Source organism: Sphaeramia orbicularis, chromosome 7 (assembly GCF_902148855.1).
Source record: "Sphaeramia orbicularis chromosome 7, fSphaOr1.1, whole genome shotgun sequence".
NCBI lineage: Eukaryota > Metazoa > Chordata > Actinopteri > Kurtiformes > Apogonidae > Sphaeramia > Sphaeramia orbicularis.
In genome coordinates this window covers 16991405-17014611 of record NC_043963.1, presented here as the reverse complement: position 1 = coordinate 17014611, position 23207 = coordinate 16991405, and the positions used below count along the sequence as shown (strand labels likewise).

Here is a 23207-nt window from a genome sequence, read left to right as displayed (position 1 = left end):
GGCCAGGTCTCACTTGTAAAAGAGATCTCAAGATAAAATGGATTTGATCTGGTTAAATAAATAAAAATTAAATTTTGCCGAACACATGATGAACTGTGCGCCTCCACAGTTCATTCTGACAGAACAGCAGCAGGTTGAATCTTCAGTTAATGTTGTGTGTTTGTGTGTTTTATCAGACACAATGAGCTTTATCAAACCCTGGTGGAGTTTCCTGTCGGACAGGAAGTGGGCTTCCTGTGCTTCCTGTTCTCTCCTGTGTGTGAGGCCTCAGGAGAAGTTTTCAAATAGAACAATCACGGTACAAAGACTGAAAGCGTAACGAAGAGCCGAGGAGGCTAAAACCAGTCCAACAGAGACACAAACTGAAGGAACAATGGAAAGAACGACTGAGACGCAGACACTTCAAACCCACTGAGGAGAACACAACAGGACCAGGACCAGGACTCAGCTGCAGAACCGGATCACACTGAACCACCATGGACTATGAGCCCAAGAAGTCCAGGAAGGTACTGTAGTTGGGTTTCATTTCAGTCACATCATCAGTTCATTCTGCAGATTAACCCATACAGACCCACAGCTGCTTTTGTGTCAGTGTCTAAAATGAAGTTTCTCTGTTTTTAACTTTTCTTAAGTGATTTATCACCATTTATTGTAATATTGTCCTCTGTATTTTGGGTTTTTTCGGTACAAATCGATGTTTTTTCTATACAGCTAAGATTAAAATTGAGGGTTGTATTATCAGAAACAGACAAAATTGAGGAAAAAAGTGACTTTTTGGTAAATACATCATTAACTGAACATAAAACATTTTTGTATTCATTCTTTCATTAGACTGCTATTTAACCCATTGGGACCCAGTGTGACATTTGTGGCAGTTCCCAAAGGAATTTTTCTTCCCTAATCAACCTTCTGTCAGTGGTTTATCACCATTTATTGAAATATTATCATTTTGTGTTTTTTTTCAGTGGAAATCAGGTTTTTTCCATCATTTAATTTACTAATCATGTAGATGTTCATAAAAGCTCAGATTAAAGTTGAGGTTTATTGTATCAGAAATAGAGAAAACAAAAGAAAAAGTGACTTTTTCAGTCAAATCTATCATTAATTGAACATAAACCCAGTGTCTCCATCCACTGTCATTGATCCAACTCCATGGGTTTTACTGGTGAATCAATGTTGTAGAAGATGTCGGTGTTTCCAGAGGTTATTATATCAACAGAAAAATAACAAAAAAAGCGACTTTTTCAAGCAAAATATATCATTAACCCATAAAGACCCTGTGCTAATTTTGTGGTAGTTGTCCCAAAGGAAGTTTCTTTTTCTTTTTTACCTTTCTTAACTGATTTCTCACCATTTTTTAGAAATAATATTTTCCCCTGAATTTTACATTTTTTGATGTAAATCATGTATTTTCCTATATTTAACTCACTGCTCATATAGATGTGCATGAAGTAAATTCAAAGTTAATTATATCAAAACAGAGAAAAATGAAGAAAAAGTGACTTTTTGTGTAAAATATATCATTATCTGAACATAAACCAAGTGTCTCCATCCACCATCATTGATCCAACTCCATGGGTTTTACTAGGGAATCAATGTTGTAGAAGATGATGGTGTTTCCACATACAAACAATTCAAAGATTATATCCGAACAGAAAAATAACCCAAAAAAAAAGCGACTTTTATCATTATCATTAACCCATAAAGACCCAGTGCTAATTTTGTGCTAGTCGTCCCAAAGGAAGTTTCTTTTTCTATTTTACCTTTCTTAACTGATTTCTCCCCAATTTTTAAAAAATATTTTCCTCTGAATTTTGCATTTTTTGGTGTAAATTATGTATTTTCCTATATTTAACTCACTGCTCATGTAGATGTTAATGCAGTAAATTCAAAGTATATTCTATCAAAACAGAGAAAAATGAAGAAAAAGTGACTTTTTCTGTAAAATATAACATTACCTGTACATAAACCCAGTGTCTCCATCCACTGTCATTGATCCAACTCCATGGGTTTTACTGGGGAATCAATGTTGTAGAAGATGACGGTGTTTCCACGGTGACTATAGAGCCTCTGAACGTCATGAAAAGATGAAAAATTGCATTTTACACTAATTATTTACATGTACTGATAGGATTAGTCGATCAACAGGTATTAAACATTTTACATGACTAGATAGTTTTGGTTGCCATTGGATGTTTGGGTCTTTATGGGTTAAACTGCTTTTTAGTCTGAGAATTTAAATTACAGATATGTCACATTTGGGAATAACATTCATAGAGACCTGAAATGCTTTATTTTTTTTATCTCTAGTACATTTTAATTGTTTAATCTCGTTGCATTTTCCTTCCATTCCTTTGCTTCTAATTGCTTCAGCTGTTCTTTTCTTTTTTTTTTATTGAATCACTGCTTTATTATTTATTTCCTATTTTGCTGCAATTTCCTGATGATTCTGCCTTATTTCAGTATATTTTCAGAAGAGAAAATGTTTCAGGAAGGTCATTCATTCAGTCCATTTCCAACTTTAACTCTTAGAAATAATGAATCAACAGCAGCTCAGCATCTGTTTATTAAACGAATCACTATTTTATTAAATGAACCTACACTCTGCATCTGAAAGCTTTGACTCGAGGTGAAATCCACAGAATCACCATCATCGTCAGTGTGATATTTTGCTCTTATGGAACATTCTAGAAAAATACAGCTCGTGGTTTTTGTCTGGATTTATTATCACTGATCTGGGTCACCTTTCCCTTCCATACATTAGTTTTACATTTGACTCATTTTCCAGAGTGAATCCAAAGAAAAAAAAATGTGACGCAGCATGTCTTTTAAATGTATTTCAGTTCATTAAGTCCATTCAAGCTTCACATTTTCATTAAAAAATACGACTAATCCCTCGGAGCTTCTCTAACTGAGGCTTGTCTTCAATTCTTATTACTTTATTCAACACTCCATGCTGTCAAAAATTATTTTCAGTGAACATTTTCCACACATAGAACACACAGATGTATATACAAACCTGTGTTATTTCCCTTTATATGCAAATAAAACATTACCCATGCACAATAAGTAAAAGAACATTCTGTTTATAATGTTTATGCCCCTGTATTTTTTATATACAGTCACGGAAAAAAATTATTAGACCATCAAGTCATCAAAAACAGTGGTTATGCAATCAAGTACTAGCTCTTGTGTGTATCATGTGACTAAAACAGACAGAAAAGAAAACATGGAATGCCTAAAAGCACTGTTTTTGTCAGTACAATGCCATAGATCAGGGCTGTCAAACTCATTTTAGTTCAGGGGCCATATTCAGCCCAATTTGATTTCAAGTGGGCCCGACCAGTAAAATAATGACTTAATAATCTATAAATAATGACAAATCCAAGTTTTTCTTTTTGTTTTAGTACAGAAAAACCCCAAATAAATTATGAAAATATTTACATTTTACAAAAAAGATGTGAAAAACCTGAAAAAACAGATATTTTATTTGAAAAATTAGTGCAATTTTAACAATATTATTCCTCAACTTATTATTTATACATGTACATTTACACACAATGTTGCATAAACTTTTGGTAACAGGCAGAATATTGTAAAAATTTTGGAGTTTGTAATTAAAATTTGAACAATTTCTACAATATTACATCTGTTATTACTAACACAACTACAGATCACAGTGGATCTGTAAATGCACCAAACATTTTGTAACAGAATATTGTTAAAATTGCACATTTCAGGTTGTTCATCTTTGTTTTTATTTATGTATTTATTTGTATTTTATTGTGAAAGAATAGTTTTGTAAATGTAAATATTTGCACAGTGTAATGTTATTTTTTTTCACTTAAATTTTTTCCACATAATTTTTCAGAAAGAAAATTTTTCGTTGTCATTATGGGTTTTTGTGTTGTTATTTTTACTGTAGATCACATTGGTCTGTATGTGGAACCTGAACCAGAATGATTTTGGACAACCTGGACTGTTCAGGTTAAGTTTTGCACTTTCATCCTGCGGGCCGAAGTGGTACCTTTGGTGGGCCAGATTTGGCCCCCGGGCCGCATGTTTGACACCTGTGCCATAGACATTCAGATTCAGAAAACTTTATTTATCCCATACGGGCAATTCATTTGGAGCTTACCACAGACATCAGTCCACATCCAAAGTGCAATGTGACAAACATAAATAAATCAGTGCACAAATACAAGGTCACTGAAAGCAACTATGAATAATGCATTTAAACGGTCAACAATAAATAATCAATAAATACCAATGCAGACTAAAAGACTAAAAGACCTTATTGGTTCTGCTAACATTAAATAAATAAATAAATAAATAAAGAAAGAAAGAAAGAAAGAAAGAAAGAAAGAAAGAAAGAAAGAAAGAAAGAAAGAAAGAAAGAAAGAAAGAAAGAAAGAAAGAAAGAAAGAAAGAAGATCTAAGGACTTGTATTGATGTAAGAACTGAAGTGATTTTGGTTATTATCAAGAAAACCATGGAAAATATTTAGATATCAGCTCTGAAATTAAACTCTAATGAGCTATTTTTGTTGTTATCATTATATTTGTCCAAACAAATGTACCTTTAGTTGTACCAGGCATTAAAATGAACAAGAAATTGAAGAAAACAAGGGTGGTCTAATAATTTTTTCCACGACTGCAGAGGTATATATTATATTTCAATTCTCTATAATTTGGCTGTGTGCAGTTGTCATGTCCATCACCAAAGACACAGGCAGATCGTTTAAGGGGTGGGAATGATAAAAAACTGATCAAACTTAACCTTTACAGACCTTCAAGAACAATTCTGGTGACAATTTTCCTCTACATTTAACCTTTCCGAAGTGATTTATCACCATTTTCTATAATATCATAGAATATCCTCTGCACTTTTCATTTTTCAGTAGAAATCATATGTTTTCGTATATTTAATTTACCGATCATGTAAATGTTCATAAAATCTCAGAGCAAATTCGAAGGTTATTATATTTAATTCACTTCATTTACTTTTTTTTGATAGAGACTTCATTAAATAATCAACAGAAACAAAAGAAACTGCAAATGACCCAGAGGTAGACAATATGTCTAACACTTATTTATTTATTTATTTATTTATTCATTCATTCATTCATTCATTCATTCATTTAATCTGTCTGGTGTTAAAAGGCTGCTTAAAAACAGAAACAATCTAGAAAATAAAGAAAATATTACAAGTACCAGAATCATTAATCTGACTTTCAAATGAATTGTTCTCAATATTTAGCCTTTACTTAGTAATGTATCAACATTTGCGATAATATTATGCTGCATTTTTCCTGTTTCACTGAAATGCAGGTATATGTTGTATTTGTTGATCGTTTAGATGTTCATGAAAATAAAAAATAAAAATATAATAATAATAATAATAATAATAATAATAATAATAATAATAATAATAATAATTTATTTATATAGCACCTTTAAAAACTGAGTTTAAAAAGTGCTTTGACAGACAAAGCAGAAAACTCAAATTCAAGTAAATTCAAGACAAAAATGACTTTTTCATTAAAATATATAATCAGCTAAACACAAAACCAAATATCACCAACATGTGTTTGTGTGTTTATTCATCAACAAAATCACATAAATCTTCTGTCATTAAACACAGGATGTGTTTGTGACTCAAAACTCATCTTATTATGACTTAAAAATCGATTAAAATCTGACTTTTTCCTGCCTTCTGTCACACTGAATGAATGTTTATTTGTGTGTGACGGCGTGTCTCGCAGAAAATTGTAACAGCGAATACATTTTGTTTAACTATAATTAAATTCTGTTGGCATAATTCTGGAGCGGGAACTGTCATTTAGATGTGGATGGCATCTCTGTAAGACCGTGGTGCTGTCTAACAGTGAGCGCTGCAGCGCTATACTGATGTGTGTCGGTGTGTTTGTGTATCTGACAGTGTGTATGTGTGTGTCAGTTGTCAGTGTGTCTCAGTGGTGGGCTGTCAGACATCAGTCCTCACCTGTCAATCACAGCAGAGGAGACATGCTGCATCAACAAAGTGAATAGTCGGAGAAATATTCACAACTTTTACCTCAGTAGTAATTATTTTGTGGCTTTACTCATAAAAATCTTATATTCTGTACAGATTGTAAGGAAGATTTTTATGGCTTTTTGTAATTTGGTGACTTGAATTTACATATACACTCAGAGGCCACTTTATTAGGTACACCTTGCTACACATCATTTTGCCTTCCGATTTGCATTAATTCTTTATTGCATAGATTCATCAACATGCTGAAGACAATCCTCTGAGGTTTTGATCCTTACTGACATGACAGTGTGAGATGAGATACATTTTTGCAGTACTTCAACATGTACAAACATATAAGGAACGTAATATGTTTGGGCTTTATTATTGCCCCGCCCCCCGAAAGGGAGGATATTGTTTTTGTTTTGTTTTGTTTTTTTGTTTGTTTGTTAACACTCTAGCAGCAAAACGATTGGTTGAATTCATACCAAATTGGGTTCATAGATTGCCAGTGACCCAGAATAAATGTGATAACAAGCTATGCTTCTTCTCACTCCTTTTCGAACATGACTTGTTTTTCTTTTTCATTTTGCATGTATCATTATTTTATGCTTCCTTGAATTTTCATTTCTATATTACGTTGTGCAGAGAAGTCAATTAGTAGCAATTAGGAAGTTTGTATCATTTCTATATTTGAAATAAATTTAAAAAAAATAAATAAATAAATTTTGGGAAAAGTAGGTCAAAGTTGAAATTTTTTAAAGAATTTTCAAATCTTTTTTTTTCCCATTTACTTATAATGGCCAAAATTTGTCAATGCTGACATCACCACATGCATAGACATGATGACATCAACTGGATCGATGCCAAAATAAGCTACAATACGTGCAAGGGGCAGGGTTTGTTGTGCCTGGGACTGCTTGTTAGTCAACAATTATATTTTACCATATTTTAAAATGAGAACTATTTGTATGTTTCAGTTGTGGAACTGCATTGGTAGTAGTTGTTTTCTGGATGGAGATGGTCTGAAAGGGGTCATATTTTACTAAACCCACTTTTATTAGTCTTTGGTTCATTTATGTGTGTATTTGGACCCTAATAGTTCATAAAGTTTGAATTTGAACCCTCCAGGTGCTACAAAAGCTATCTTTATATTCATTTTGGCAAAAATCGAGTGGATTTCTACAACACATTTTAATTCCTTCTTAATTGCCTCCACCAAGGAGGTTATGTTTTTGTCAGCATTGGTTTATCTGTCTGTCTGTCTGTCTGTGTGCAAGATAACTCAAAAAGTTATGGACAGATTTGGATGAAAATTTCAGGAAATGTTGATACTGGCACAAGGAACAAATGATTACATTTTGGTGGTGATCAGGAGTGGGGGGTGGGGGGGGTGGGGGGGGGGACTGATCTGCCTTGGCGGTCTGTGCTCTTCGAGTGCTTTTCTAGAAAAGACAGCGCAGACCTCCACCAAGGCAGATCAGTGGGCCCCCAATCACCACCAAAATTTAATCATTTGTTCCTTGTGCCAGCATCCACATTTCCTGAAATTTTCATCCAAATCCGAGGTACTGATCTGCCTTGGCGGAGGTCTGCGCTCTCCAAGAGCTTCCAGTTTGTTATGTTTTACAACTAGTTATGTCATGACATTTGCACATATAAGGTCAAGACTTCTGACGAACATTTCCCCAAGTATGACATAATTGATTATCAGCAGCAGCGGTCGTAGTAAAAACGGAAAATATGGCCAAACTTCGAGATGATTATCTAAAATGTTCAGTTGTTGGTTGTATTAACGAACACAAGTGGCTGAACTTCATGTACATATCCACGAAGTCATGCTCATGAAACCAGCTTGAGATGACAGGAGTTTTGTGACCTGGTGTGCCATCCCGCTCGAAGTAGCCTCCAGACAACATGTACGCTGTGGTCCTGAAGGGATGGACATGGTTACAACAATACTCAGTCAGGATGTGGCCTTAAAACAATGGTGATTCAGTCCTAAGAGGCCTGAAGTGGGTTGAGAAAACATCCACTGACATCACACTAAACAACCACCACCATCCTAAACCACCGATATGAGCCAAGATGGATCCATTCCATTGTTTTTTGTGAATGAAAATACCAATGGATCAATATTTCCTGAGATGCTCAAACTTTCCCATCTGGTATCATGTTCTGTGTCTCGTTAAACAATTTCTTCCTTATTCTGATGCTCACTTTGAACTTGAGCAGATCTTCTTTACTGTGTCTACATGTCTGAATGTACTGAGGTGGTGTCATGTGATTGGTATTGGCATTAATTAGCAGTGGAGCAGGTGTACCTAATAAAGTGGCCGGTGAATGTAAAGCACACAGGACCATTGTATTTGGGTGCTTCTATGAAACTGGGTTCATTTTGGTACCTGCTTTTTAGACCCAATAATAAAAGAGAAATTCAAACAGATTTCCCCCAGGATGTACCTAATAATGACCTCAGATAAATGCAAAAAAAAAATATATATATATATACTCCTGCTCTGAGCCATTTTAATAAAATATTGGGGCCAAAAATAGGACCAAAATTGGGACATGAAAAGCTACCTAGGTGTCAGTGCATCTGATCTGGAAAACATGGCTGCAAATGCTCTTATATACCACTATTAATAAAACCACCGTGTTAAATTTGATGATCCTCGTGGTTTTTCTAATCCAGACATGTGGGTTTTTCATGAATCTCAGTCTCATTCCAGGTTTTGCGCGTAACCCATTGTGTCCACATGGATTACATGTTGAACCTGCCCATTTAAACACATATAGATCGCGACTGATTTTACAACAGTGGTCATTTTTGTGAAACACTCTGCCTTCCATAATTAGTTATGTTCTGGCTTCATCACCTTGTTGAGACACAATGTCTGTAAGTTGTTTGTGTTGTAAGGTTTATATAGATATTTAGAGTGTGTTATTTTTGTCATAGACGTGAAATTTATATGTTTGTTGATCAGCTCAGTTTGGATGTTGACGACATGTGCTGATATTTACCTCTGTGCTATATGTAGCATATGTACTCGTGTATTGTGCTTACTTTGTACCGCCTTCTTTGTTACAGTTTCACACTGTGGTTCAGTAAAGACTCCAGAAACAAGTCCTGGCTTATACTAGATTTATTGAACAGAGTGTTTATCTGACTGGGTAACCTATCAGCTGGTGAGACCAGTACAAGTTAGATTCCCAAAATGTACCAGTGCAAGAATAAAAAGATATTCGAAAAAATAGTAGCACGTAATTTTCGTGTCCTTTTTACCGTGTTACATGCAGATTATAGTATAAAAATAATAGAAAAATAATGTTTAATGATGTGTTTTATCTGAAAAATAGTTTCTCTTTCGTCTCAGTAAATAGTTATTTTTAAAACAGACCCAAAGTGCTTCCAAACTTGCTTCATAACATTAGTCTACATCTAGTTTGGATTTTTAGCACCCAGTTACTGAATCTCAACATTTAGTGTTCTAATTTTGCATGACCTTCAAAATTATTATTATTTTTTTTTTTTTTATTGAAATAACTCTTATTCTTCATATTAAAAGATCCTTTAATAATGTTCAATCAAGAAAAAAATACCTCTGTATAAGTGATAAAATGTATTGAAATGTCAAGGCAAGTTAAAATCTCAGAAATCAAAGTACTGGATACACCTTCTAATCATGTTGTCAGGGTTTTTAAACTATTCTAAAACTCAACTGAAGCTTTGGTCTCTCCTTCAGGGTTTTGTGTCTCCCATTAAGCGTCTGGTCTGGTCTAAATCCGCCCGTAGACCTGTCGATCGCAGCAGTGTTTACCGCCGCCCGCTGCACACCGTCCCTCTGTACGCTCCAGACTACCTCATCCATCCTGAGAGACTCATCTTCGACTACGTGGAGAAGGAGGTCAAGGTACACCCCGAGTTCCAAACGAAGATAATATACACAACTGAATACGATGTGAACCTGCATGTGACCTTTGACCCCTTCTCTAGTTTCTTGGTCACCTGACCTGGGTGTCCGTGTCGCTGAACCCGTCCAGCCGAGATGAGCTGCTACAACTACTGGACACAGCCAGGGTTAGTAATCAATAACCCTCTGGAACTAATCAATAAGGCTTTCTGTTACTAATAAATAATACATTTACAACTAGATCAGGGGTGTTAAACTCATGTTAGTTCAGGGGCCACATACAGCCCAATATGACCTGAAGTGGGCTGGATGATTAATATAATAACATAATAATACATAAATAATATCATTTCCAAAATTTGTATGTCTAATTTCTATGTTTTAGAGTGAAAAAAGTAAGATAATATTATCAAAATTTTGACATCTACAAACTATCTTTTAAAAAAATATGGAAAAACATGAACCATGACCAAAATGAAATTTATTAAAAAAAAAAGTGCAATTAAAACAATTTATGCCATAATTTGGCCTCAGCTTCTCTTTTTTACATGTTCATTACAATGTACAGATCACAGTGGATCTACAAATTCACAAAACATTTAATAACAAACAGAATATTGGTAGAAATTACTCTTAAATCTCTTCAGACATTTCAGGTTGTTCATATTTGTTCAGGTTTTTCACATTTCTTGTAAAAGGCTAGTCTGTAAATGTTAACATTTTTTGTGCAACTTTACTTTTTTTACACTAAAACAAAGAGAAAAATATGTGGTTTTCGTTATTTATAGTTTATTATGACAGTATTTTAGTGGTCTGACCCACTTTAGATGGAATTAAACTAAATTTATTTTGACATCCTTGACTGTTAATATCTTCATTGTAATTTTTGTGTTTCATTAATTCATCCCGCGGGCCGGATTGGACCGTTTGGCGGGCCGGTTTTGGCCCCCGGGCCGTATGTTTGACACCTCTGAATTAGATGGAAGCTATTAATTCACCATTACATCACATTAAGTGATTTCAGATATATTTATTTATCCCCAAGAGGTAATTTGAGAACACAAAGAGTAGTTCAGTGAAAAAACTACAGCAATATACATATAATAGCAAATGTCCATATAATCTAATGCATACCTGCCATAATTCAACTATAATGCAATGGTATAACCAGGAAACATCTTCTCATATCATGTTATGGGAAATTATTTTACACAAATCATTTTTACATGTAACAAGTGGTGCCAGGCAAAACAAACCCCACCCCTCACATGTTTTGTAGCTTATTTTGGAATCGATCCAGCTGATTTTATTTTATTTATTTATTTATTTTTTGCATAGTTTAATCCACAGGTGTCAAACATGCGGCCCGGGGGCCAAATCCGGCCCGCCAAAGGGTCTGATCTGGCCCGTAGGATGAATTTGTGAAATGCAAAAATTACACTGAAGATATTAACAATCAATGGTGTAAAAATCCTTTTATTTCAGGTTCCATACATACACATATAAACCAATTAGATCTCAGTTGGGTCAGACCAGAAAAATACTGTCATAATAACCTATAAATAATGACAACTGCAGATTTTATCTTTGTTTTAGTGTAAAAAAACAGTAAAATTACATGAAAATGTGTACATTAACAAACTATCCTTTTACAAAAACTGTGAATAACCTGAAGAAATATGAACAATGTGAACTGTCTTGACAAAAATACATGCAATTTTATCAATATATACCTGCTACTAAATGTTTTGTGTATATGTAATTGTAGTGTATGTTGTAATGCACATGTGTAAATGATAAACTGGTAAGCTGATGCAGAATATTGTTAAAACTGCACTTGTTTTTTCTTAAGACATTTCAAAGTTGTTCACATTATTCAGATTTTTAAGGAAATGATGTAGATATAAACATTATATGTATAGTTGCAGCTCAGAGGTTGTTTTTCTTTCACATAGCAGGTGGGGTGAGGTCGGGGGTGGTCCAAACTGGCAACAGACAGATAGTGGAAGGAAGGAGAATGACAATCCTTCCACTGCACGACTGAAATAGATGTCCTCATTCCAAAATGCTACAAGCCACGCTTCCTGAGTTCCACAGATATCCAATGTTCATCTTCAGATGTTTACACTCTGATGTTTCTGTATGTGTTTAGAATAAAATATCAGATAAAGTTCTTCTGTACTGGAGGCTCATCAAATGTATGGATTAATCTTAAAAATGTTAAATATGAATTGCAATATAGTCAGTCATCTCCATAGATCTGCACTGCAGAAATCCAAATGGTAACACTTTACTTGAAGGTCTAGTTTATAATGCATTAAGCGCACATTCATAAGACATTAGATATTAGACATTAGAGTGTGAATGTGAGAGCGAATGAATAATGGGTTAATAATGTAAAGCGCTTTGGGTGTCTAGAAAGGCGCTATATAAATCCAATGCATTATTATTATTATTATTATTATTATTATTATTATTATTATTATTATTATTATTATTATTATTATTATTATTATCATAAAAGTCATTACAACAGTTTATGATCATGTACAACAACTTATACCAAGATTAATAAAGTATTATAAGTGTAGGCATACTGTATTATAAATTCAGCTTTCATTATGTTTTATACATCCATACCAAAGTGACAACAGTGTTTGTAGGAAGAATCTCCAGTCCTGGGTTACAGAACACATTCTAACCATCATAACTCTAGCCAGTTATAAAGACACAGAGAACTGCTCTGACATGCAGTTTCTGAAACTGAATAATGCCTTATAAACATCAATAATAACTTACAGGGTGACTTTAAGAGCTTTTAATAAAGTGAAAACACTGTATAAGGTTATTAGCAGTTGTATGATATTATAACACAAGCATGATGATGTATGAGCAGTATCTGCTGACTTTAAGTAAAGTGTAAGTCAAAAATTATACATCAAAGTGTTCTTAATAACTCTTTATTTTGCAAAAACAAAACATTAAAAGAACAGAGACAGGAAATACAAGTGTTACATGTTGCTTTACACATAAATAAAAAAAAATAATGTGGCAGCTCTAAATCTTTGTTAATTCAAACACATACCTTTTTTTTTTTTTCTTTTTTTGAATAAATATGAAATCCCTAAAATAGATGGGTATAGGACCAGTGACAAAACCTAACAAAAGTTCCCCACCTAAAAAAATAAATTCCTTCACACTGCTTTGGTATGGATGTATAAAACATTATGAAAGCTGAATTTATAATACATTAGGCCTACACTTATAATACTTTATTAACCTTGGTATAAGTTGTTTTACATGATCATAAACTGTTGTAATGACTTTTATAATGCATTATAAATGCATTATAATGTCTTATGAATGTGTGCTTAATGCATTATAAACTAGACCTTCAAGTAAAGTGTTACCATCCAAATCTTACCAAGTGTATTCAAGGTTTTTTTCTACTCATTTTTGCTTGAATTAAGCAAAAAAAAAAAAAAAATCTTGAATTAAGCAAAAAAAAAATCTGCCAATGGAACAAGTGAAAATGATCTTAGTAAGATTTCTTGAAATAACATTTGTCTAAAAATAAGTTCCTATATCTCACCGAAAAGTTACTATTTAAGTGATTATGACTTATTTTAAGTGTGATGAAATATTTTGACTAGAAAAGAGGAAAATACACTTGGTAAGATTTAGATTTTTGCAGCGTATAACCTCTTTATTTATTGATCATTGATCTGTAATCAGTGTGTAAATGTCAGTAGCAGCTGAAGGTTCTGCCGCTGAAGACGAGTCCAGATCAGGACTGCATTCTGAGTCTGTCTGCTCGCTGTCTGCTGCTCACCTGGAGAGACAATGAGAAGTTGCTGCTGAGGATTCCCACCCATGAGATCGCTGCTGCCTCCTACCTGAGAGACGACGCACTGCACCTGCTGGTCCTCAAGACAGGTGAGTGACAGGTGATGGGCGGGTCATACGCTGGTTGTTTCTTTCAGGCACCAGAATGAACTGTCTTTTACTTAATGGACTGTAATACTGATGATGTGATGATGATGGTCCTATCCAAATATAGTGCAGACCAAGGTTATAATAGTTTTGGATTTTTCATTATCATTTTGACTTTTTTTTCTCTAATTCAGTTAGTTTTTATTAGTTTTTGTTATTTTCTAAATGCTTAGTTTTAGTTTAGTTTTATTTTATTTTTTTTTAATCTTTTCTCTTCATCTCCGTCGTATTCAAATAAATCCCAGACAGGACTCTGCTGCTTTCTCCCAACTTTAGTCTCCATGTTTCCAGGTAGAGTGGCGACCAGAAGACGACTAAACGACAAGTGACAAGAAATGACGGACTGTTAAATATCATACGGTGCCAGCAGCTAAAATTACTCGAGGGAAATAAATCGATTTCGTATCAATCCGTCATTGACAAAGATGAAAACGAAGGGAATTTTATCCATAATTTTTATCCGTTTTAGTTAGTTTTGTAAGCACACAATACAGTTTCAGTTATTTTTTTTCTTTTAATTATAGTTTTTATTTATTTTAGTTAAGGAAAATGTCTTTACAATTCTAGTTTTCGTCATTTCGTTAGTTTTCGTTAACAATAATAACCTTGGTGCAGACCTATTAGCTAGCATGGATTACCCCCTTCTTGCTTGTTATTGATAGTCATAATGATGTCGGATTGAGTTATATCACACTGTAGATTTTCTTCAGAAACAATGGGCAAAGTGACAACTCCCATGATCCCATGCTACTCCTGCTGTGTTTTAAATGAGAGACATGAAGTATCCGGAATCGCATCATCTATATAAATTAGATAACACTAGTCAGTATTTATCCTGTCCTTCCTCTGTGAGTGTGAACATGTTTGAGATGTTTTCCAGGTCTGAACGTGGACACCGTGGTTGCTGGCGATGACAGCCTCGACAGGAAAAAGCCAACAGGTGTCGATGGGCGTCGTCAAACCATGAGCTGCAACGCCGACCCACGACCAGCAGGAGGCACGATGGAGCGCAGACACACCATCTGTGGAGTGGACTGGAGGCCATCACTGTCCAGGAGCAACCATGATAAAAATCAAAATGTGGACCGAGAAAGAGGAGGAGAAAGAGGAGGAGGAGGCAGCTTAGAGAGGAAGAGAGTGGGAGGCAGCTGGGAGAGGAGGCAGCAGAGCCGTAAACCAGGAGGGAGCTGGGAGAACCGCAGAGCCAGGCCCATGAGTGGGAGCTGGGGGGTGGGGGGAGGGAGCTGGGAGAGGAGGCACGGAGGAGGTGGAGGAGGAGGTGGTGGGGGAGGAGGGAGCTGGGAGAGGAGGGCTGGAGGAGGTGGAGGTGGAGGAGGAGGAGGAGGGAGCTGGGAGAGGAGGCAGGCCTGCACTGGGAGCTGGGAACGGGGGAAGAGCTACGGCAGCTGGGAGAGGAGGAACCACAACCCCCTGGAACCAACGCCGTGTCCCGACGCCTACTGCAACCTGGTCATCCTGGCTGTGGAGAACAGGGTGGGTCACATGATCACATCAGGATGAACCGATCCATCCCATCCAAATATAGTGCAGAACTACCAGCTACTATGGATTACCCACTGCTTGGTTATAACTAATGGTCATGTGACTGTCACGTGTATTAACCCTTTCATGCACTAATTTTGTGAAATGTAGTCAAGATATTTTTCTGCAGTGTTTTTATTCCTCTTTAGACATAAAAAAAAAAAAAAAAAAACGTGATCGATTTAAAAAAAAAAAAAAAAAAAAAAAAAAAAAATGTTACAAAAATTTCCACTCAGCTGGACACCATGTATTTAATTTTTGAACCAAAGAAACATGTATTTAAAATCTAATATCAGAAAATGATATGGAAAACTATGCAATAAAAACATTTTTAATGCTGCTAATCAGATGTTTTCTCACATTTGAACATACTCTAATACTAGTTATTATTCACTGCATGGAGATAATATGAAAAAATAAATAAATAAAAATTAATAAGAAATTAATAAAAATTAAATATTAATATTTATTAATATATATATAATATATAAAAATATAATATAATATTAATAATATTAATATTAAAAAAATAAAAATTAATAAAAAAAATAAGTTTAAAAAAATACCTGTCAATTACAGTCTAATAACAATTAGCAATTGATTTACATTAAAACATGTCACTGCAGATCAGGTTTATCAAGAACAGCAAAGTTACAGTAATGGTCTGAATGTCAGTGTATTATGGGATGGTGCATTAGTGTCCACTGTGTTGGCTGATATGGAACTAAAACAACCAAAACCCTGAATATACGAGAGAACGGCTGGAGAAGAACTGTCCACTGGAGTGACCACTGTGCATGAAAGGGTTAAACAGCAGTTTAATGAAAGAATTAATACAAAAAAGATGAAAGAAATATCCTCCTGAGACCTGGGAAAGTAGAGGTTTTGGTATTTTTATATTAAATAGTTGTCTTTTTTTTTTTTTTTTTAATGGGCTCAGCTGGCTGACAGGCAGCTGTCTGTACCGATAAGGCAGCAGCCGACACCAACTGTACTCCCAGTCATCATTGCCCATTTTTCTAACACCTTTGCTTGTGTATCATCTTTTGTTTGGACATTTTACCAGGGAGTATCTCACACTACTTTTTTTTTTTTTTTTTTTTCCTACTTGTCTTGTCCAGCGTCCTAACAGCAGAATGGTAGTCTGGTTCCTTTTGGTGCTGAACAAATTTGCTTTGCCAAGGGTAACTTCATAAAGTATATGAGCGCCCTTTGATATTCTACTGTGTTTATTATGAGTTTTGTTGAACCACATTTCGATGCCGGACCTGACATGGGGGGTGGGGGTGGGGGGGTAGAAGAAGGGGAGAAAACAAGAGAGAAGAAGGTGGCGAAGACCCTCACAAGAAAGTATCAACAATACAAACAGCAACAACCATGGAGACAATTATAATGGTGATATTAACTACAACCAGAACTGAGTAAACTGGGAAGAAGAGAGAGAAAAAAACAAAACAAAACAAAACAAACAAAACTACAAAAAAAAAACAAAAAACAAAAAAAAAACAACAAAACAAAACAACAATGAGATATATAAGACCTATGAAATGAAGAATATAAGAAAGCATGAACAAAATATCGTATACCACATTCGCACAAAAAATACCTATAACAAGACAACTATTAAATAGTTGTCTTAATTGGAAACAGCATGATGCATGATTTTTTTTTTATGGAATGGAATGGATTTTTTTTTTTTTTTTTTGTGCTGTGAAACTTTTGTCCCCTACAGAGGACAGAAACGCATTGCTGGGTCTCATGAGGATATTAGCAACTAAAAAAATTACAGTATAACATAAAACAGTTTGACCTTGACAACATACAAATGTGGTAATGATACCCTGTGTGAGGCTGTTGGCAAATTTTCAATAGCTGTGTTATATTAATTTCAGTGTAATTTTGCTTATATGCGATGTTTCCAATAATGTTAGAATTCTGAAAAATCTAAAATGTCACCTGTCAGTGTGACTAAATGTAATGTCGATTAAGACTTAGAATATGTATGCGGTATAATACCTCTTATACATTAAATAATTGTCTTGATTGGAAATGATATGATGCAACAGTTTTTTAAATACATATTTTTATTATTGTTTTATGGAATGCCCATTGCAGTTTTTTGTTTGTTTGTTTGTTTGTTTGTCTGTTTGTTTGTTTTTAAGTAAAGCTGTGAAACTCGTGTCCCCTACAGAGGACAAATATGCATTGCTGGGTCTCAGGAGGACATTGGCAGCAAAAAAAAAAAAAAAAAATGCAGTGTTGATGCCCTGTGCAAGGCTGCTGGCAATTTTCAGTATTTGTGTTATATTAATTTCAATATAATTTTGCTCATATCAAATGTTTCCAGCACTGCAAAACTTAAAATGTCACCTGTCAGTGCGACTAAATATAATGTGAATTAGGACTTATTAAGAACTAGTTTAGTGGCAACTTCTAAATATATTTCTCTACATTTAACATTTCATATGCAATTTGTCACCGTTCGTTAGATTATCATCCTCTACATTTAGTCATCAAGTGTATTTGTGGCTACGTTCACAGAATAGTTTTAATGCTCAATTCAGATTTTTTTTTTTTTTTCTTTTAACAGAAATACAATTTTTTTTGAATAGTTGTTTGCATTATTTACGACTTCCATTAGACTCATGTGTGAACTGTATAAGTAGTGGATAGAGGAGCTGATAGCTAGTTTGGGCTTTTGGAACTGGAAGTGACCATATTTGGACACTTGGGGCAGAGCTTTGGGAGTGCAGGAAGTCACATCCATCTGCAACTGTAATACTGCATAGGTACGAAACCTTGCATTTCTGTTTCCAATATGGGAGGGGGATGGTTTTAGAAATTAATGAACGTACAGGGTGGGGAAGCAAAATTTACAATGAACATTTAGTTGTTTTTTCTCAGCAGGCACTACGTCAGTTGTTTTGAAACCAAACATATATTGATGTCATAATCATACCTAACACTATTATCCATACCTTTTCAGAAACTTTTGCCCATATGAGTAATCAGGAAAGCAAACATCTAAGAGTGTGTGATTTGCTGAATGCACTCGTCACACCAGAGGAGATTTCAAAAATAGTTGGAGTGTCCATAAAGACTGTTTATAATGGAAAGAAGAGAATGACTATGAGCAAAACTATTACGTGAAAGTCTGGAAGATACTATTAAAGAAGAATGGGAGAAGTTGTCACCCCAATATTTGAGGAACACCTGCACAAGTTTCAGGAAGTGTGTGAAGGCAGTTATTGAGAAAGAAGGAGGACACATAGAATAAAAACATTTCTATTATGTCAATTTTCTTGTGGCAAATAAATTCTCATGACTTTCAATAAACTAATTGGTCATACACTGTCTTTCAATCCCTGCCTCAAAATATTGTAAATTTTGCTTCCCCACCCTGTAAATTAATAAAGGTTACATTTTTTTATTCCGTTTATTTTCCTGCTTAGTTTGCAGAGGAACTCCTTGCCCTATTGTGCAGACACTGGTGTGACGAAGGAAAGTATCGGTGACAGGAAATCGAGGGTAGAGACTAGTCGTTTTATCAGGGTTCACTGGTCATTTACTGCTTGTGTTGGAACAGCAGAAAGTAGAACAAAGCAAAAATGTTCTTTCATCCACAAACGCACTCTGACTGCAGAACTGTGACTGTTACATAACCCATAAACAGTACATTACAGCAAAGAAGGTCAGTCATGGTTTATCTTTGCGTTAATGGAATATTCTATTATTGCACAAGTCAACATTATGAATCAATCAATACTAGAGATTTAGGCACATTTATAATGAACTCAATTTATTACGACACACAGGGGTTGGACAAAATAATGGAAACACCTTCACCTCAAGATGATAATGCCCCAATCCATACAGCTAGAATTGTTAAAGAATGGCATGAGGACCATTCTAATGAAGTTGAGCATCTCGTATGGCCGGCACAGTCCCCAGACCTCAACATTATTGAGCATTTATGGTCAGTTTTAGAGATTCAAGTAAGACGTCGATTTCCACCGCCATCGTCTCTAAAAGAGTTGGAGGGTATTCTAACTGAAGAATGGCTTAAAATTCCTTTGGAAACAATTCACAAGTTGTATGAACCAATACCTCGGAGAATTGAGGCTGTAATTGCCGCAAAAGGCGGACCTACACCATATTAAATTATATTTTGTTGATTTTTTTAAGGTGTTTCCATTATTTTGTCCAACCCCTGTAAAAAAAAAAACAAACAATAATTGTAAACAGGCTTTGGACTTTGAGAGGAGGATGTTAAGGTTATAGCAGAATCAGAATCAGCTGAAGTTCAGATAAATATGTAAAAGACAGATCACAGTTGTTTTTATTGTTGGCAGATTTGTTTAATTTAGACTTTCAAGAACCATGAAACCTGAAGATGCTTTAAATGTTAGAACATCTGTGACTATTCCATTTGCAGTCATGTATTTTTGTGTTATTTTTAAATCTTTTTACTCATTACTATTGCTATGCTGTACTTATGTCCACCGAGAGTCTAGCACACTATTTTATTTAAAGGTTAAATACTACAGTTAAAGGTTAAATCACTTTATTATTTGTAGATAAAAATCAGTATTTTAATACTCCCAGCACCTATTAGCATTTAGCATTAGCATGTAAATACAATTTAGAATTTTTTTCCTTTTTTTTTGGTCAAATTATTGATTTATTTTTCGCAGATTTTTTTAAATTTAGACTTTCAAGAACCATGAAACCTGAAGATGCTTTAAATGTTAGAACATCTGTGACTATTCCATTTGCATTCATGTATGTTTGTCTTATTTTTGACTCTTTTTACTCATTACTATTGCTATGCTGTACTTACGTCCACTGGGAGTCTAACACACTATTTTATTTAAAGGCTAAATATTATGGTTAAAGGTTAAATCACTTTATTATTTGTAGAGAAAATCAGTATTCTAATACTTACAGCACCTACTAGCATTTAGCATTAGCATATAGCAGAATACAATTTAGCTTTTTTTCCCTTTTTTTTTTTTGTCAAATTATTGATTTCTTTTTGGCAGATTTCTTTAATTTAGACTTTCAAGAACCCTGAATCCAGAAGATGCCTTAAATGTTAGAACAACTGTGACTGTTCCATTTATGTTCACATATTTTTGTCATATTTTTGCCTTTTTTTAATCATTACTTTTGCTATGCTATACTTATTTCCACTATTTCCACTGGGACAGTCTAACACACTATTTTATTTAAAGGCTAAATATTAGGGTTAAAGGTTAAATGATGTTATTATCCTTGTAGAGAAAAACAGTTTCTGCATTTTACTCATCCTCATACTTATAGCATCTATTAGCATTTAGCATTAGCATACAGCATAATGCAATTTAGCATTTTTTCCTTTTTTTTTTTTTGTCAAATTATTGATTTCTTTTGGCAGATTTAATTTAGACTTTCAAGAACCCTGAAACTTTAAGATTCCCTAAATGTAAGAACAACTATTCCTTTTGAATTCACATATTTTTTGTCATATTTTTGACTCCTTTTACTCATTACTTTTGCTATGCTATGCTTTTTTTCACCGGGATAGGCTAACACACTATTTTATTTAAAGGTTAAAGACTACAGTTAAAGGTTAAATCACATTGTTTTCCTTGTAGAGAAAATCAGTCTCTGCATTTTATCCATTTTAAATACTCACAGTACATATTAGCATTTAGCATTAGCATACAACAGAATGCAATGTAGCATGTTTTCCTTTTTTTTGTCAAATTATTGATTTCTTCTGTAAATATCCATGTAATAACAACCAACTCACTGTACATTTTCATTACATAGTGACTGAATATTTAGGCATTTAAGAATATATTCATAAATTTCCAGTTAATGATGTAAACTGTTAATATTCTGTTTCTTTATTTGGTGCTAATCGTGTCAGGGTGTCATTCTGGTGTCCTCAGGCTGCACTACACCACTGCCCTTAAAACTGCTGCTGCAGTAAAACTGTTCTAATGTGTGTTATTGTATGTTTGTGCAGGACGCTGCAGAGGAGTACTGTTCTCTGATCTGTCAGATGTTCCAGATCATTTATGGCCATCAGACAATCGAGTGTGTCGACAGAGCAGGTTTTCACCACACGATGCCGGACCGCTACTGGCTGCAGAGGAGTGAGTGTTAAACAAAATGAGTCAAAACTATTGGAAATTAACTTTCAAATGACCCTATGATCTATGATGTTACTTCTAGTGAGACAATAATCACATTTAACTTATTATGCTTGGTTGTTTTAGTCCCATACTTTATGTCCAGCATTAGTTATTATCTTAAAAACCACCGTCCAGACTGATTTAACCCTATAACACCAACATATCATATTTAATACATGAGTTTTGAAGCCCTCTACATGATCACTGTGATATTTTTTTTCTTGAAAAACCTGATGTATACAATTAGATACATGCAATTCACAGATGATCCACCGGGGGGTGGAATTTTTTCCCCAGAGGTCTTTCCAGTAACACTACAAAATTGGCATTAATGAGGAAGGAGGCAGAACTTGAACAGAAATTTTGAAAAGGAATTCCCAATTTGTTAGATATGTTTGTTTTATATTATGTTTTTGTTTGTTCAAAAATAATATTTGAGCACTGAGACCCGATGTATCAAATATGATACAAAATGTAAACTAATACATGGAAATTGATATTTGAGAAAAAATGTTTTGGTTGTTCAGAAGGAACAATAAAGGCTCCAGTTTCAAAGAACTGGAATTTTCTGTCAATGATTTAATGGTTCAGACTTTACAGGGTTAAAATCTATGAATGTAATGAACCAAGAATCCATGTTTCGTTTGCTTTTTCTTCTGTATTTTTCATCTGTTTCCAGTTTTATATATCATATTAGTATTCACTCTTTTCTAGGAACATGGACATAAACAATGATTCTTTATGTCAAACATGCATGTTATTAAGCTTTATTTGAAGGCCAAAATACCAAACATAACCCTAAAATATGTCCCCAGCAACTTAGTGGATGTTAAAGAGGATGAAAACTGTCAAATAATAACATAATATCAACCTAACATACTGGTTTTACTGATGATAACAGTTACAACTCATATGTAACCCATCTGTCGAGTAGACATCCTTGGTAGGCACACTGTCATGTTTTGTTTCTGTGAGCAAAGTTGATAGTAAAGGTCAAGTGTATTTATAAAGCACATTTACAACAACACAAAGTGCTGTACAAAGATAAAGATAAAAATACAAGATATGATAAAACTAATAAAAATATAGATATACAAGATCAGATAAAACAGATAAAACAGATACACAATCCTACTATACTGCACATTCTATGTCCGGCGTGCGTCCGTCCCAAGTCTGATCGATGTTGCAGCACAGGAGGGCATTTGTACGGGTTCTCCTCAGCCTTCACAGGCCTGATCGCCACCAAACTCGCCAAATGAATAATAGAAACATGACCTGACTATCTACTAGGCATATTTTTTTGTCTGTATTCAAATGTTGGGAGGTATTCTGGCCGATTTTAGCCTCTCATGCTATCGTACAATGGCACCACGGGTACAATGCCGCTAGTAATAGAATAAATAGTATCTAAAAACACAACCAGAAGATAAAACAAATAAAAGTCACACACTTGTATTTAAAGCCAGTCCAAATGTTTGTCTTTAAAGGAGATTTAACACGTTCAATGGTCTGTGCATGTGTGGTATTTTGGGGCATATCACCATATGTTGTTAGTAACGTG

The 23207-nt window shown here is 34.4% G+C and overlaps 1 protein-coding gene across 1 annotated transcript in view; it reads left to right on the top strand.

Annotated features, from left to right (window-relative positions):
• Positions 1–302: 302 nt before the first annotated feature.
• ccm2l (CCM2 like scaffold protein) overlaps positions 303–23207 on the top strand; it is a 37820-nt gene continuing 14915 nt past the window's right edge. Inside the window, exons 1-6 of the mRNA XM_030139997.1 lie at positions 303–506; positions 9759–9926; positions 10010–10093; positions 13679–13862; positions 14800–15413; positions 21475–21604. Of these exons, the coding sequence (XP_029995857.1) occupies positions 477–506; positions 9759–9926; positions 10010–10093; positions 13679–13862; positions 14800–15413; positions 21475–21604 (1210 nt within the window). The 5' untranslated portion in view covers positions 303–476. The remainder of the gene's footprint in view (positions 507–9758; positions 9927–10009; positions 10094–13678; positions 13863–14799; positions 15414–21474; positions 21605–23207) is intronic.